The sequence below is a fragment of the Trichoderma evansii genome (genome assembly GCF_050947405.1).
Source record: "Trichoderma evansii strain SZMC 28006 chromosome Unknown GGI43scaffold_6, whole genome shotgun sequence".
Taxonomy (NCBI): Eukaryota; Fungi; Ascomycota; class Sordariomycetes; order Hypocreales; family Hypocreaceae; genus Trichoderma; species Trichoderma evansii.
This window is the reverse complement of record NW_028145200.1, coordinates 1,191,371-1,208,992: the sequence shown is the minus strand read 5'-3', so window position 1 is coordinate 1,208,992 and position 17,622 is coordinate 1,191,371. Positions and strand designations below refer to the sequence as shown.

Below are 17,622 nucleotides of genomic sequence, written 5' to 3'. Positions count from 1 at the left end.
AGATGTTACAAAGAGGCTGGTAAATATTGGCAACTAGCGAAACTTCAACATCATGTGTCGTCGGATCAAGCCTTGCCGTATTGCCAAATATGATCACGGTAGATCGCTGTTTAGTACGTCTATATCCCCGAAATTCATTGGTCCGCCATGAATCGCCGCGGAGGTAATTACATGTATGCGGCGCTTTGTGGGTTCTAGATTTGAAGCGGCGTATGCACCCATTGCGCCGTCTATATCCACGCCGCAAGACTGCATATGGGAGCACGGCAGCACGGCAGCACGGCAAGGCCATGCAATGCACTACTATGCCGTTACACTGCATATGGTGACAGGGTGGCACACGTCATGGGAATGGAAAGATGATCCGAACTCCTTGCACGATGCTATAGTTTACAGCCTCAACGGCTATGTTGATGGAGCTGAAGATGCGTGTATGAGGCGGCTAAATGGCTCCCGGCGACATTGCGGCGCGTCTTGGCATCTGGCGAATCAGCCTGATAGCATATAGTAAGAAAGCATATAGTAAGTAGTGCGTTAAAAAAAAGAATGGAGGAAACAAAAGGGGAAAAAAAGAAAGTTGTGGAAAGCAACTGATGATTGCATCTGCGGTACATGAGCCTCGTTTGTGAGGCGATGTGGCGAGTACCTTTACTAGAAGTAAGCTCAACGTTTTAAAAATCATATATCCCAATCGAGAGAAGATTTAATTTACCAGCATGTGGTAGGGTACCTAATTGGACGGGCGTAGCTCAGAAGGAAACACCCTATCACAGCCAGACATGTAGGCTTTTACCCCAGAGTAGAGCTTATCATGCAGGAATATTAAGCGTTGTGTGGGATAGGGCGATGGGCCGGAGTCAATCGGCTGCTAGGAACGATCTGCCAGCTGACATAGGGGCGAGTGAGAGTTTATGATGGACATTGGCCCATTCTTGCATTTTAGCTCGCCATTAGGCAATTAAGGTCGGGTTGAGTTGAGAGCTGTGAGAAGTGGGTGTACGAGAGAGTTTAAGGGTTATGCGGGGACCTGACTCGGATTGAGTTCAGTTGAGTTGTTGAGTTCTCGTGTTGCCGTCGATCAGCTGGATAGTGTTGAGCGTGTCAGGAACGTTTTGTCCGATGGTTGCTTGGCGTCCTTGGTGTTATCAAACATCAAAGAAAGCTCTCGGCCGAGATACGATGTAGAGAGTCCTGCAGGCAGGTTGTGCGAAACGATGATACGGGATAGGCCGATGCCGACTCCAATCACATCGTCAACACCGGTTTTGAAACCGGAGAAAAATGTCGACCTGGCCTCAACTAGGCTAAATGCAGATGGTGATATTGCAAGAGATCGCGGCTTGAGAAACGTGACATGGATCTGTGACGGCCGTTCCGCGGCCATGGCAACCATCGTGTCACCCCAAAGCGACAGAGTCTAATACCAATAGTAGTCGTTCTAGCAGCAACTAGTCCTACTATGTACGGTGAGTCTAGAAACATAATCGTGCAGATGGTGGTTACCAGAAGCGAGCTGCATACATGTAGCCACTATCCAATGCGGGCGCCGCGCAAAAGTCGAGTTACCACCCTGCGTATACGGAGTGTATGGTGTGTATATGATACGAGGAGCGAGCAGATGTGATGGATTGATTGTGATCCTCGGAGCCTGATCTCCGAGCCTGATATGGGCGCAGCGTCGGATAAACCAGATGGAGGGGGACAGGGACAGGCATGACGTGAAGTGACGATGAAGATGCAGATGAATGGAGGATGTTGGAGATGGATAAATCTGAAACCTCGGGACCGACAAAAAGGGCTGAAGGCGCAGGTACAGGCGTCGGTGCTGCAATACAGGCACAAGCACTGCAGCCGGCTACATGCAGCTTGTACCGGTACGCAGCACACAGCCTGTAGCGGGTATTTGCGCAAAGGATGGCCAGGTACTCGATACGGCAGCTTTTTCCATTTCGCAGCCAGGCCTGAGGCTGTCTGTATAATACAAGTTACACATAGGTACAATTAGGACCAGTAACAACTAGGACCAGTGAAGACATGTACATAGTATAAGATGCATTGATGCTAAAGCAGCGAGATGCATCCACGCCGTTGACCCCTCTTGCACCATTTGTTGCCCTGGATGCCAATGATTCGGTTGTATGTAGTAATAGTATTACATGTATATTACATGTACGGCTGCAGCGGGAAAAGAACTGGCCACAACATGGGCGGCAAAAGACGTGAGAGGTGGCCGTTGAATTCCACCTGCCAAACCGAACCAAGATCCAGGCTTGGCTAGTCCATGTCCATAATTAGAGGCATACAGTGGGTGAAAGACGCCTTTGCGTGAAAACCGCCCTTTGCAACCCCCATCCATTCCTACCACCTGGAAAGCGGCGGCACAAGAGGGCAGCAGAATTCCCTCTCGGTCCCTGATTGTATCTGCTAGCAGTACTCGTGACCTGTGGCTCGGCTAGATTAAGAAAACAAGGACATTTAGCGATTCTCGATCGTGTATGGAATTATAATGGCAATTGCTCCATACTAAAGTCCAGTAGTTACCAGTGCCCGGCCGAGTGCTGTATATACATGTACCTTGATTGGCGGGGCCTTCTGTGCGGACAAAGAGTACCTTGTACGAAGTGCTCCATACACTTCATTCAATATTAACCCATTTCATTTCTTTAGCGGTCGTGCCGGAGAGTCTACCCGCTCTGGGCTTGGTAGCCCTTTCAACGGCAAATACGTATACGGTATATGATTTTGGAAGGCATTTTAGAAGCCCTGGCCCCCAAAAGAAGGATCGGATGCTATACATACGTACCTACTAGATCTGGGAATTACGGGAACCGAAGCTGCTGTGCCTTGCTTTGCCATCAGCAAACTGCTAGGGATTTGGCTTTTTAGTCAGACGCGATAAAGATAGATGTGTAGATGCTATTACGTGGCGTGGACACAACATATGCATGTATAAGACTTCCATCGTCATTGACAAAGACAAAAAAGCATGTCGCAGCGCCTGGTTCATGAATTATCCGTAGATCGGACGAAATAAACGCGTCTTGGCGTCGCGCGCATCCCCGTGCTTGTACTCGCTACTTGTACTCGTTACCTGAACCCTTAACCTTTATCCTTGTCTCATGCATTCACAGGTGGCTGATCGACGAAATATAGCTTAGGTAAGGCAATATAGGGATAGCGCAATCCTGAGCCTCGGATTCTCTGTAGCGCGTCGAGCTGTCTGAAACGATGTAGTCATACCGGCAGCACGTATTATTAATGCTAATATTCGGTTTTATCCCTTTTTGCTGCTCAGAATATCAATGTTGGGCAGTAGCGCGACCAGTCAGTCGCCGCCAGGCCTTTTTACATGTTCCATGCCAGCCATCGCCCCTCCAACCTATACGTAAATGTATGTGGTATTGCTGCTCGTGGGCCAGACACGAGAAACGAAAAGATGGGGGTTAAAGGGGGGCCGCCACCACTCACTGCCTTGCGGAGATGACCATGGGCAGGTAACAAGTACATTATACGGAGTATCGTGGCATCTGGACGTGCTCGTGCCGGATCTCTGCAGCGGCTTCCCCTGGCTTTTGATTGTTCCAGAGGCGGTACTGGTACTTGTTTGCCCGCTACTAGCAGTAGTTTGACAGTAGCCTAGTAGTAGCTGGTCTATGACGGTAATTGATGTTTGCATAGACTGCTTTGTGGAGATCAATAGCAGCAATGATCCCGAAGCAGAGATCCAGCAGTCAAACGTCTTTGCTTTTGAAAAGACTATTTGATGCTGATGCTAGATGCAAACTAATTGCTTGTTACGGATGCTGATACTTGCAGAGAATGGGCTCAGTCTGCATAAGGGTAGTAGTCCCCCGTAGCAGGGCCTGGGACGGACGCTGCTGGAGATACAACTGGCACCGATGCATCTTACAGCAGTCGGGACTGCCAATCATGGCTACCGAGAGATTTGATGGATTTAATATTAAGCACCGTTGGTAGAGCTACTACCTACTAGGTAGCAGGTACATGGTAGTATTGACATTTCAAATTGATATTATTCATGTGCTTCAGGTAGGCGATGCCGATTCAAAGTGGAAGTCGCTCAAGACCTCGTACTTTTTCCTCGTCTACGCAGACCCCGAAGCCGGGGAGCCATTTCCAGCGGCGAGATTGGCGAAATTCGTTCATTTTTGGAAGCATGCCGACCTGAAGCGTCAATGCTACTGTAATCTGCCTCTGCGCACAAATACAATGGAGCTCTCCGGCACGCCCAGGCGGTGGGCTTGCACTCACGTTGTAGAACCCCTAAGCGGCCGCGGCTGCTGTAGATTCCGCGTTACAGGCACCGGGGCGGTTTGCTGCTAGCGCCCCGGCCGCCTGCTGGCATTGGTTGGTTGGTGCAGCGCGGTGCAGCGCAGCGCAGTGCAGTGCAGTGTACATATCAATTCCACTGAGCACTGCAGCCAGCCAGTCCCGCTAGGGCTAAGGCGCATGGCCGCTGTACCAGTACTCGTACTCGGTACATGCGTCATGCCAGCATTGCCATCTCATCTTACGGGCGAGGTACTCGGTACTTGTAGGCTTTAATTGCGTTAAACTTCTATAGAGGCTTCCCCCGTGATATCAGATGAACTCTCCAAGCACCATCAGGCACTATTTGCTTCGTATTGGCTGCCGACCAAGCTGATTGCACGCGCCTTTGTCTTGAGAGGGCTTGAATTTGCCACGGCAGACCTGGTTCCTGGGTTTGGCGCAGCGCTCAACTGGAAATTCAAGGGCCTGCTTAGCAACCCAGCTCTTGTCTCGCCTCCTGTCGCGAACAGCCCACCACCCGCCCTGTCCAATGACAGCGGCCCTGCACATACTGATGAGTAGCAGATACATGCTACTGGAGCGCAAACCCACTATAAACGATCAAGCCCAGCACATAATAGGCTGCGGATGAGTTAGTACTGCTTGTTATCCCTAAAAGAGAGAGCCAAGCAAATTAGAGTCACGGACATCAGAGTCTGCTCGCCCAGCACTCTGGATACTGATTCTCACAGACAGAAAGATGTATAGCTATATAGTAGATAGAATGAAAAGAATCTCATATTAAGAAGCACTCACACACTCACTCACTCACACAACACACCTGTATTCAGTCCCATTGAGCGCGCCGTCTCTTCATCCCCCAGAAGGAGTGCCGAAAGGGGGGTGAGCCCCAGATCCAGGAGGGCAGCGGGCTCGATTGCGGTCACAGGTCACGGGTACCTCCCGCAGTACCTGCACCCACGGGTACCCGCTACATGCGCCGCGACCTGGCAAGGTACCGCTACTCCGTTGGTGGAGGCTTTGCACCACACCTTCACCTCTCTTCGCTCGCTGACCTGCATTCACAAGTTCCCCATCCTGCAGCAACACCTGCTCGCGGACGGCATCTCGACGTTGTCTGGTCTGCATCGTGTTTTTGTCATCACTCGGTTTCTTTTTTCTTCTTGTCGTCCCTGTTTCTTTTTTCCTTGTCCCCTCTCGCACGCCCTACCCTGACGCTCTGCTGCTCGTCAAGCCCGCAACGCCCGTCGCCGCCGCAACAAGTGCTGCCGACCAATTCAATTCCCTCGATACCTCGCCAACCGAAGCCCCCTTTTGCGTCTGCAATTGCTCGCTCGCTTCCCAGGCTCTGCGTCTCGATCGTGGCCTCACGTCTCTGCCCTGCTCTCACTGCCCTCGCCTCTGCCGATACCCTCATCGCCCGCCGAAGCTTTGGGGCTGCGCTTTTGCCGTCGCCGATTCTTCCTGCCGCCAGCCTGTGGGCCCGCAAAGCGCAGCATCTGGTCGCGATTCTCCAGCGGAAATCTCGCTTTTTCGAATCTGCCCCCCTCTCTCGCCTCGCATAACCTGCTCGTCTCTGGTTTTTTGTTAAATCATTTTTAATTCGCCCTCTATACTCGAGGCAACAAGCGGAGGCATCACCGATCGCTGCCCTCTCAAACGCCGCCGCTTTACTGCCCCCCCTTCTCACGACAGACAAGCCATCTAGTCACCGACCAGCCAGCTCGGTCAGCTGCAGACGTCATCTCGGCAGGCTGCTTTGCTCTGCTCGTCCCTCCAGAGTCGGAATCTCGTTCCATGGACACTCGGACTCAGACGTCCGAAACTCAGCATTCTTACCCCCCCAGTCCCTGGACGTCGACGACACCGACAACTCCAAACGGGCTGACGGCGCATACCCCGGACGGGTCCCAGGACGCTTCCGCTAACCTGCCATTCACTCCTCCCATCGACATTCTCCCGCTCCTCCTCTCTCCTCAGCAGTCTCTATATCACGCCCAGCTTCTTCATTACAACAAGCTCATCTCCCCGGCTCGAGGGGGCGGCCTACAGTCGGCGCCACTCCCCCCGGTAGTGTCCTCTCCCCACGTACAGGCTACGCCTAGGTCGCGATCTTCTAGCAAAGCGTCGCTGAGGGATAGCACCACCACTCCCAAGGGAAATACAACTGGAGGCCATGGGAGCCGCACACATCAGGGCTCAGACAAAAGCCGAACGGTTATAACGTCGAAAGAGGTGCCGCCCAAGATGCCTGCAAAGCTCGCGGCCGATGCGTCCAAGAACTTTCACCACCGAGCCATAGCTAGATCCTCGTCACCCCATGGACTCTCCCATTCCAGTTCTGTGCCATCAACGCCGCATCAGCATGCCCGCCAATTCTCTTTTGAATCCCGGGAGCCGTCCCCCAATAACGGCAACAACCACTCGCCGCGCTCAGCCTACTCCGAGACGAATAGCGCACTGCCCTCGCTGCGACCGCTGCCGCCGCGATTAGGAGGCTGCAAATATGAGACTGCGCAGTTCAATTCGAGGAGGAGGATACCGTACTCGACTGGAAGCGATCGCTTGGAGAAGCTTGATTTGAAAACGGTCAAGAGCAAGCTATCGGAGAGCGAAGAGAAGAAGCTGGCTGCAGACATGAATGATATCTACAACAAATTGCTGCCCACAGATAAAATCGAGGAGAATAGGAAGAAGCTGGTTAACAAGCTGGAGATGATATTTAATGATGAGTGGCCGGGACACGACATCAAGGTGCACCTGTTTGGTTCGTCTGGCAATCTGTTATGTTCGGACGACTCTGACGGTATGTCTCTTGTTTGCTCTTAATCCGGAAACGCATGGTGGTGCTTGACTTCTAACGCGTATATACTAGTGGACATTTGCATTACGACACCATGGCATGAGATGGAAGACGTCTGCATGATAGCCGACCTTCTTGCCCGACGTATGTTTACACTAACTCTTTTTTTGTTCCACTCCTCTTTTCTTATGGGAAGCTAACAAAAACATGTAGGGGGCATGGAAAAGGTTGTTTGCATCTCTGCAGCCAAGGTTCCCATTGTCAAGATGTGGGATCCTGAGCTCGGCCTTGCGTGTGATATGAACGTCAACAATACCCTGGCGCTCGAAAACACCCGAATGGTGCGGACATATGTCGAGACCGACCCGCGCGTACGGCAGCTGGCCATGATTTTGAAGCACTGGACACGGAGAAGGATTATCAACGATGCTGGTATGAACTTTTGTTTCCCTATTCTTCTTTGGCTTGCATGATGAGATTTATTCTTTCCTACCTTGCTGTCTCTATTTCTTTCTTTCTGTTCTAACATGATTGTAGCTTTTGGAGGTACTCTGAGTTCATATACTTGGATATGTCTTATAATCACGTTTTTGCAGCTAAGGAACCCTGCTGTTTTGCCGGCGCTGCATCAATTGCCACATAAGACTACCAAGCCAGACGGGGCTGTCAGCGACTTTGCTGATAACCTCAAGAAACTCAAGGGGTTTGGCAACAAAAACAAGTCGAGCGAAGCAGAACTTCTCTTCCAGTTCTTTCGATTTTATGCGCATGAATTCGATTACGACAAGCACGTCCTTTCCGTACGGCAGGGCAAGCTGATCACCAAGCAAGAGAAGAAATGGCACTATGCTATGAATAACCAGCTTTGCGTAGAAGAGCCGTTTAACACGTCTCGCAACCTCGGCAATACGGCAGACGAATACTCGTTTCGCGGCCTTCACATGGAGCTCCGAAGGGCGTTTGACCTCATTTCCAACGCCAAGTTGGAAGAGGCCTGCGAGCAGTATGTTTATCCGAAAGAGGAAGAGAGGGTTTGGTCTCGGCCGGCCACACAGCCTCGACCGGCGCTGTTGCGGAGTTCTTCACAAACTCATCCTTCAGGGCGAGGCGGTCGTGGTGGCCATCGCGGCGGCCGGCATAGTAACAACTATCACCGCACTGGCGGGTCAAATATTAGGAGAGCATCATCAACTACGCCTACCTACGACCCCAACATGTTTGTCCAGCCTGTCAACATGCAGCAGGATATGACATGGTTTGCGGCTGCTGCTGCCGCTGCCGCTGGCAACCAGTACCCCTTCCCATTTGCTCAGCAGGACTTGATGCAGATGGCCTACCAGGAGAGCATGCGCCAGCAGCTGCACCATCTTTATGCGCAGCAGCAGTCACCGGCATTCATGGCCCACCAAACCATGGGTCAGCAGAGGATGTCTCCCAACAATGCGACATCTGGCCAGCAGCCCCCCACCGATCGATCTCGAACAAACTCGTTTGATACTGCCCCAATCGGCGCCACGTTACGGCCTGATTTATATGCCCTCTACGGCATGGGCATCAATCAACAGTTTTACGCGCAAGCGACGGGCTATGGAACATATCCCTCTTCGCCGGTAACGTCCAACGGCATCGGGCCAGAGTTTCGCCGTCCTTTGCAGAGATCCACGGTTACATCGGATAATGGCATTTCGGCTTCGTCCAGCTCATTAAGGTCACAGTCACAGCCCGCCTCGCGATCACCGTCAACAGCACATAGCCGGGCTGCCTACACCCCTGGAATTGGTCCTTCAAGTGTACCAGGCTATGCTCCAAGACATATGAATGGCGTGCCAATTCCCAATTTCATGTCCGACGATGCTGATCTAGATGATGGATCAAAAGCCTCTTCAGATTCGCCACAGTCCGAAACAGAAAACAGGTCTAACAATGGGCTCTTGGGAGCACGGGGTTCGAGTCCGAGCCAGCAGTCACTACAACCCCATAGCCATAGTCCTACGAAGAACGGCATTGCGTTTGGGGACGTTGCGAATCAGTCATCCAGCCCAAGGAGGCGTCGGTTGTCGACAGATCAGCTGCCCCAAACCATATTGGACAGGAGGATGAGGAGGACATCTCGGTCACCCTCACCCCTCGACCATTCTCGGACGATTCCCTCGTCCCCTCTTGCCACAGCCCCATTCCCTGGAGTTGGCCAGGCTCAGAACAAGAATCTGGGGACGAGACCTGTAGTCGTCAATGGATCGGGCTTGAAGAGCAGTATGATTGCCGCCTCAAATCAGGCACCAAAGGACTCTTTGGCAGCCGAGGAGTGTGCCATGGCAAAGATTGATAACGCTCTGCACATCAATACGGTACCGTCAGCAAATGGCGCAGACTCGCAGAGCAGCCAGCCGTCACTGGCACCAGCCCCTTCCCTGCCAACGAAGGTGGTAGATCGTCCACCTGTTATTGTCAACGGCTCTAATAGCAAGCCAGCTATGCCTTCCGCCGAGGATGCTTCGTTTAGAGATAGGATTGCCATGATGGGTTCGTATCAGACAGCCCAATTCGGGATGCCGCAAGATGTTTTACAGGCCAATGGCATGACGAGACTTCCGCCCTCAACAAAACAGCGTCTCATGTCTAGGCAAGCCCAGAACGGCGTGATTGCTCCTCTGGATCTTGCCATTTCTGATCATCGCAAAGCTATGGTTGCCGAGATAGCCCACCTATCTCCTGTCTACGAGACCCAGACATCATCTCCGACCGCCACGCGGAAGCCAGATGTGCCTGCGGTCAGCGCCGGCAAAACTATTCATGAAAAGGTAGATGCCAAGGCTGACATCAAAGTCACTCATGAGGAGACGGCTAAACCCGCGGCCAAGGCTGAAGACAAAGTCCAGCCGGCTCGGGAGAACCAGAAGTCATCCAAGACGCAAAAGTCGACAGCTCAGAACAATCAGCGTAACAATACTCCGCGTGAGAATGGTCACGTTCGAAGTGCCAAGAGCGATGGCGATGGCGGCTGGCAAAAAGCTGGCAAAGGAAAGAAGAAGGGTTCGAGCGGGCTTGCGCAAGCCGCGCATGCGGAACAGCCACCAAAAAGCGACTCTGAGCGAAAAGGGGGCTGAACATATATGTGGATGCAACATCAATGACAGCGATGACGATGACGGTTTTCTATCTTGTTCTTTCTCTCCATCTTTTTAATTAAAAAAAAATACAACAAAAGGATGCTCCAAGGGATTTACTTCTAGCATACGGCGGCAAAAATGAAAAGCGAAAAAAAAAAAGACCAAATGATACCACAGTTACGCGGAGCTCGCCAATTCTACTCATCAATATGAGAAAGATGATTATAGTAGCGGCGTTGGATAGGGGAAGCATCCGTGGCCGCGACAGCCAGAGTCATATGCCTGTATTGGGAGGAAGGGCGAGAGCGTTTTGCTTGTACGAATGGCGCAACCAAAAGAAGAAAAAGCTGCAGTATTCTCAACAATGCAGCTACGAGAGGCCTTGGATCTGCCTGTGTGTGAATTGCATCGCCGAAAGATTGATTCTGTTACATGGTGTACGTGTGGCTGACGGATGAAGCAAAGACAAAATGACGACAAAAAAAAATAAAGAGAAGACGCACAAGAGAGGAGGAATTACAATGCAACGTCCATGAATGATATATCACAAGTACAGTAAAGATCCAAGAAGAATCTTGACGGAAAGGACACTGGAAGGGACCAAGGAGAGAAAGAGGAATTGATACATATACATCATGGTTGGGGAAGGGTGGAAAGGCGTTTGCATCAATGAAAGCTCAGAGCTGAAAACTCGATAATACTCATGTCATGTTTTTATCTGTGTTTTTTTTTTCTTTTACCCTTATCATTGCTTTTTTTTTTCTTTGTCTGCAAATGGAGCACAAACACAAACCAGCGGCATTAGATGGAATGTTACAAAAAGCATTTAAGAAAGATTACGGACAGCAAATAAATGAAAGCGTAAATTAAAAAGATGTATGTGCGCGCTTGCATTGTTTTTGTTTTGTTTTGTTTTCATGGACTCGACGTTTTTACTCAATTGTATGAAGCTTTTGATGACGAAATTTTCGGTATGGAATTTTTTATTGCTTTGGTAGTATTTTGGGTATGGTGAGGATGGATGTTATAATATATATGTATGACATTTGTGTAGCCTGAATAGAATGGTATAGAAATATATGTTTTTTTTTTTTTTAATAATTGTATAAGTTGGATTGATAATGAGGCGATGGGGGTTGGTCAATAAGTGCTTACTGTACGGATAGATTACGGATAGAGCTTCCTGGGTTATCAAGGTTGCCCTAGCTGGGATGTATTTAGGATTCTGGTTGATGGGTCCCTTGTTCTTTGGTAATTTGCCGTTTTGCGTTAGATATATTGTCTCACTAGAGCATGACATTGCCTTTTTCTTGTTTTTTAAATTATCAGATTGATTGGGAGTTGTCGAGGTGTATTGGATCTGCATGTTGCAGAGATGCCAAGCACAATACTTGGAGGTCTACACAGTTGGCAGTGCTTCACAAGATAGTTTTCTATTTCTTCTTCACTTTTCCAATTTCTGGCTATTCGCTTCGATTCTGTTACCTATGGCTCTTGCTGTGTCATACTGAATGATGTTGCATCTCGTGGGGCTACGTGCATGTCGGTTTCCTGGGGACGGATGGGGCTGTGATGCAACCCTCGTGTTTGACAGCTGCGAGTGAGACGTGAAATCGTTGGTGTTGCTCGTAAATTATTACCTTGCGTCAGGCTAATATAGTTTTTGATATTTTGGTGAGATCCTAGTTCTAGCCGGCATTGCTTGATGAGAGGTTGGGCGCTTAAACGGAATATACACCAACAGCTGCGATGGCTCTATTGATTGAGTTTCTATAGAGATGAGAGCTTGGCGCAGGTTACCGGACTCCGAAACTTCCGATAAGAACAATGATATTATTTTATTCTTTTTAAATTAGGAAATCAACGTTACTGCTGAATTGAGGCTGAGTGAGAGAGGCTTGGGAGGATTCAGGATGCGGGAGGAGGATCCGGCATTTGCCACATGGCAAATATCCCTAACTTTTGACAATGTTGATTGATAACATGTAAGACCTATATAGGCTAAGGATTGCAACTACGGGCTGAATAGTGAGTGGCCTTTACCTGCTCTTTTTGGGTCTGGCTTGAGGATGTGCTTTGTCAATATCTAGATGAGCCTCGCGATCCTACTAACCATCAGCCAGTCAGCCAATCACTCAAGCTCCTAGACATATTTAACATAATGCATGGCAAGGCTCTGATTATAATCGCGCTTCCATTTCTCCACCTGCTGAAACTGGCCTCGCCTTGCAAGGCTAGATGCTCGGGTCTAGACGTCTCTGCTCCTATCTGTAGCGTATTAATTAAGCTTGCTTTGCGCCTCTCTGTTAGCCGCTTCCTAAACAAACTACCTGCAATAGTAAGTACTAGGTGGTGGCTAACAGCAGTGGCGCAAGCCCGATGTCCCCTTGTGCGGTGCTGTATTATCCTGCCAGCCCAACTAATACCTACAAGTACTAGGTGTCATGAGTCGTATTCGTTGCCTCCTCTTCCCTATTGCTTTTCAATTTCTAAAATCACCGCTCACGTGCAGAGCGTTATTCTAAGCCTTGTCCCTAGTGGCGGGTGCAAGCATTTGCAAGCATCCCACGCAATCCGGATCCTTCGCAAGCAGTTGAAAGTGCGTAAATACCTGGTTTGTACTCGGCACTTCGCCGATACCACCCTCGACCCTCGCATGCCGCAACGACACGCTGGTTCCCCTGTCCCTTGCAGGTCGTGATGCCCGTACTCGTACTGGTGCATGTATTGGCTTAGCTTACGTCGCACCGCGGGTTTGATAGCTGCAAGCTGACTGTGTTGACTGCATGTCGTTAGGCGAACAAGCTCGTTTCACGGTCGAGAGGAGTAATATTGAGACTATCGCTGCACCACTAGTATAAATACAAGACCTAGGTGCATGTAGCAGCACCCATCACACTGTATTCGACCCCTAGGACTGGTACCCGCCTAGGACTATAGAGTCTCGCATAACGATAGGCAGCTTCTTGCGGCGCACTGCAGCAAGCCCTGTAATTGCCACCTGTAGCAGCCACCTGTAGCAATAGTGAGTCAGCCGCCTGTGCTGTAGCAGCGCTGGGCTTTAGCGACCTGCAGCCCGCTGAACATCCCCCCTCCCCCCTCCTCTCCCCTCAATTTCTGTGGACTTGCGCGCTGGGTCTCGCTAAACGGCCAGCAGGGCACAAAGACTGGCTGGACTCAAACTTTCTTACCCCGGATTCTCCCCATGTCTCCGATCTAGAGACACTAGCCAGCCAGACAATCGAACGACCGCATGTCATCGTCGAGTCTTTTCACGCGCCTCGCTCGCTTCTCCTCTCCTCTGCACGACTTTGCCCATCGCTGATCCGCTTCTTGACTCCTCAAACTCGACGACTCTGCGTCTTGATCCTCGTCTTCGCCCTCCATCCTCGGAAACGATGCTGCCGACGGATGCTGGCACCGACGCTGCCTTGGACATTGAGGCTTGACAGAGCAACCGACGACGCGCAGCAGCATCACCACCATTCCCAATCGCCATTTGCCTTTCATCTGCGTCTCTCGCCTCTTCTCGCTGTCGCCCTCGACTTTGCTCTTCCCGCTTACTCTCCTCTCCTCGCTTCGCCGTCGACTCGGCCGGTCGGTCCCTTTGGCCTCGCCTCGCCTCGCCTCGCTCTCAGCAGCGACTCTGAAAAATCCTTTCCCCTCGCTCTATCCTCGTCTCCTCGCCTCCAGGCTTCGTCACAGCGGCCTATAAAAGAGCGGCATGATGCATCGCACCAACAGCGAGGGCGGCGCTTCGTCCACCGCCTCGTCGCAGAGGTGGCGCATCCCCTCGGCCCTCCGCAAATTCGGAAGCATCAGCGGTTCCAGCAAGGACGACAAGAATGCGACGGTATGTTTTTGCTCTTTGATTTGCTCAAACCTTGGTGTTTGGTGCCGTCTCTTTTCCTCTTTGTCTTGTTCAATGTCAACAGTCGCACTTTTCGTCTGCCTTTACATCCGCCCCTGTGCTGTTTCATATGCTGTTTCGCGGAGTTGGAGCAACTCAGCTTGGGCTTCGGCTTACCTCTCGAGTGTTTCTGTTTCTGCTGCTGCCCAAATACTGATACTGATTACTGACACCCCGCCTAGAACAAGCATGGCAGCTCATCCGTCGACAACGACTCACACGAACCCTCCATCCACGAAATCAGCTCTATCCATGAAACTTCCGAATCAAATTACCGCCAGCTGCAAGCTCTTGTTGCGCGCATGCGAGGCGCTCCCTCAGGGCCTAACCACGTTGATGGCGCCTACAAAGAGTTTGACAAGATCAGCAAGCGATGCGCCGCCCTCTGCGATGCTATCCTTCGAGAAGAGATCAAGTTGCCTCGCAAACTCTCCGATACCAACGATACCCTCCCCTTAATTCGCCACGACTCTCTAGCAGACACCCCTCGCAGTCCAAGTGCTCTATTCGACCACAGGAGCTCCTTTAGCGGCCGCAGTCTGGCCGAAGTGGTCACGAATGGCGGAAGCAGGAGCCATCATGGCGGTGACATGTGGCTTACGCCCATCCGGGACTGGAAGGCTTGTCTTGAGCTGCTGACGGAGCATTTCAAAGTCAGCCTCGCCGAGACGTACAAGAGCTACGAACGGGATGCGACACCAGAAATGCTCGAGGCCCTATTCTCAAGCAAAAAGTTCAGGAGAGAGGCAGTCCACCGAATGCGCAATGCGAGTGTCACCAAGATTTTGTCTGCAGATCCTCAATTTGTGAGTACAGACAAGGGCAGCGTCTTTATTCTTAATTTTCACGCAATGCTAATAAATACAGTTTCCGCGATATGAAATACGGTTTAGAAACTACGAAAAGGTCAAGCAAGAACTCAACGATATTCGAAAACTGCTGCAAGCTGGAGAATCGGGCATCTCCCCGGGCAGAGTTATTGAGGAATTTGCCATCACCCCTCGCGGCGACGTTGTTCTCGAGTATGCCAACGTTGGGCCCGATGCTGCTGGCAACGAGCCTGCGCTGCGCTTCCGCGTTTCCTCCGCCTTACTGGCCGAGACGTCGCCCATATTTGCGCGCATGTTTTCTGGGCATCCCAATAGCCTCTACCTCCACGAGGCTGACGATATCACCGATTCGCTCCCGCCCCCGCCGGTGCCGTACTTTTGTGACGATGGATCCGAGGTCAGGCTGTACCGGATGCCGCAGCAAGAATTCAACCGCTTCGATTCGCTCGAAATCCTATTCCACGCCGCTCATATGCACAACGATAAAGTACCTAGAGACGTTACCTTTGAGCAATTTGTCGCCATTGCAGAATGCTCCTTGCGGTACAAAAGCACGTCGCCGTTGGAAATGGTCGTTGAGCACAGGTGGCTGCCACAGTGGATGCACAAGGGGGCTGACGACATGCCGGACGGGCTCCTCATTATCAGTTATGCGTTTGGCCTCCGCCAACTCTTCACTCGAATGTCCAAGAGTGCTATATTAAATCTTGCAGATGAGAAAGATTTACACAGTAAGCCTTGGCCTAAGAAGATCAAGGACAAAGTCTGGGCAGTTCGCTGTGCCAAGGTTGATCAACTCTACGCAAGTTGTAGGAGTACGATCCAGGAATATATCCGCCCACCAGCGCAAGACTCGCCCTCTGAAATAAACCAGCATATATCCCTTTCCGAGCTCGACAGCCACCTTGCATCGCCGATTCAGCCTGCCATGACGCTGACCAGCACCCCAAGATGTCCCAAGGGCAACCACTGGTGTGACGCTTCTAACCTTGGGTGGATGATGCTAGTGTACAACGAACTTGGCTTACTACCAACCATTGTACAGCCTAGTCTCATGGCACATATTCCCAACATTCATACTCCATCCAAGAGCTTGGCACAAATGATGGAAACGCTTCGCTCAACACCAAGCCCCCCTGCGCCGCTTCACCCAGGGGGCGTCTGTGACCCTGTTCCCGCGTTTCGGGCATCAATCGCTGACATTTACAACAGCGTCACTGGCTTGACCCTGTTTGACATCAGCGGCAAGAGTCACGGCTGGGCGCTGTCGAAGCACAAGGTGGCAGAGCCACAGTTGCTTCTCACTGCGGGTCTAAACCGGATGGCTGCACATGAGAAGATCCATAGTGTTGTTACCGAATTTCCGGAAGAAGTCCGATTACAGATTCTTGGTGAGATGGAGGGCTTGGAGGATCTCCAATCCGCTGCCATGATCAACCGAGGGTTCTACGAGACGTACAAGAGAAACGAATTACAGCTCATGCGCAACATTCTACGTGCTGATCGGATACGGTGGGGAAGCATAGGACGATACTCATTAGAAGATGAGCGAGCCGAAAGCAAAATTTTGAAGTCGGAGGCCGATATGCTTAAAGAAAGGGGCTTCGGAGATGGCGCGGATGCAATTACTCTGAGAAGCGAAGATGATGAGGGGCTGTACGATTCGGACGACTCGGACGAAGACGATGACAGCGTCGATCCGCTGACTCGAAACGGCTCTATATCTTCACAAGGCGGGCGCTCGCACGCTGGCCACGACGATGATGTTGTGTCTATTCTGGCTCGTGATCCGCCGCCACCGTTCCAGTCGAGAGAGGCCAATCCTCCACCACCACTGCTACCAGTAGTCAACGTTGACGAGAGTCACGACGGTTCAGAGGACGATGATACGGCCACACCAACAACACCTCGGCAACGCTCTTTTGAGCTCTCAGACGAATCAGCTACCCCCTCAGACCAAACGAGTGTCGTGTCGGCAGAGGATATTTACGAGCCCCCGATGACTGAAGAAGAAGCGCACAGAATTCTGTGGCCTGATCATTTGGTAGTGACTCCATCCCCAGAGCGAGGTGCTGCCCCCCCTGGAGTGGAAGGGCTACGCGAAAAATTCCGAGTTGGAGACATATCGTTCATCGAAGGTCTTGAGGACAAGACGCTCATCAAGACGGAAACCAAGCAACTACAGAGCGATCACGACACAAGGTTAGGTCTGCTTAAAGACGACGCACGGCCCAGCTCTAGCTCATCGACTCGTAAATCCTCCAACGGAATTGAACACATTGAAAAGATAAACGGCAGAAACGGAGGAGAGGATGAAGTCGATGTCGTGATAACTTAGGCACACTCACTCTCCTTCATCGACTAAGTGACGGCAGCTTACGACAGAAAAGATGCCCTAGTGCGCTCAGGGGCTCTTCTTGGCTTATACTTATAAGGGTTTATGCGAATTGAGAGAAATAATGATGATGAAGAAAGAAAGAAAGAAAGAAAGAAAGAAAGAAAGAAAGAAAGAAAGAAAGAAAGAAAGAAAGAAAGAAAGGAGACATATAATTGCGGAAACGTATTCACATGTGCATATGACTCACAGTTCATATACATGCATGCATGCATACATACATACACTCCTATCGAGCGGTCGATATGCGTGTAATACTGTCTATATATATACTATTCTAC

The 17,622-nt window shown here is 50.9% G+C and overlaps 2 protein-coding genes across 2 annotated transcripts; both read left to right on the top strand.

Moving 5' to 3' along the window:
* The first annotated feature begins 5,987 nt into the window (after positions 1-5,987).
* GGI43DRAFT_335462 (uncharacterized protein) lies at positions 5,988-10,309 on the top strand. The gene is made up of 4 exons (XM_083202045.1): positions 5,988-7,099; positions 7,169-7,240; positions 7,310-7,528; positions 7,634-10,309. The coding sequence occupies exons 1-4, from the start codon at positions 6,091-6,093 to the stop codon at positions 10,201-10,203; spliced, it is 3,870 nt and encodes a 1,289-aa protein (XP_083062267.1). The 5' UTR covers positions 5,988-6,090; the 3' UTR covers positions 10,204-10,309.
* Positions 10,310-13,698: 3,389 nt separating this feature from the next.
* On the top strand, positions 13,699-17,303 carry GGI43DRAFT_335360 (uncharacterized protein). Its single transcript, XM_083202043.1, has 3 exons — positions 13,699-14,059; positions 14,299-14,922; positions 14,984-17,303. The coding sequence occupies exons 1-3, from the start codon at positions 13,931-13,933 to the stop codon at positions 17,282-17,284; spliced, it is 3,054 nt and encodes a 1,017-aa protein (XP_083062266.1). The 5' UTR covers positions 13,699-13,930; the 3' UTR covers positions 17,285-17,303.
* The last annotated feature ends 319 nt before the right edge of the window (positions 17,304-17,622 follow it).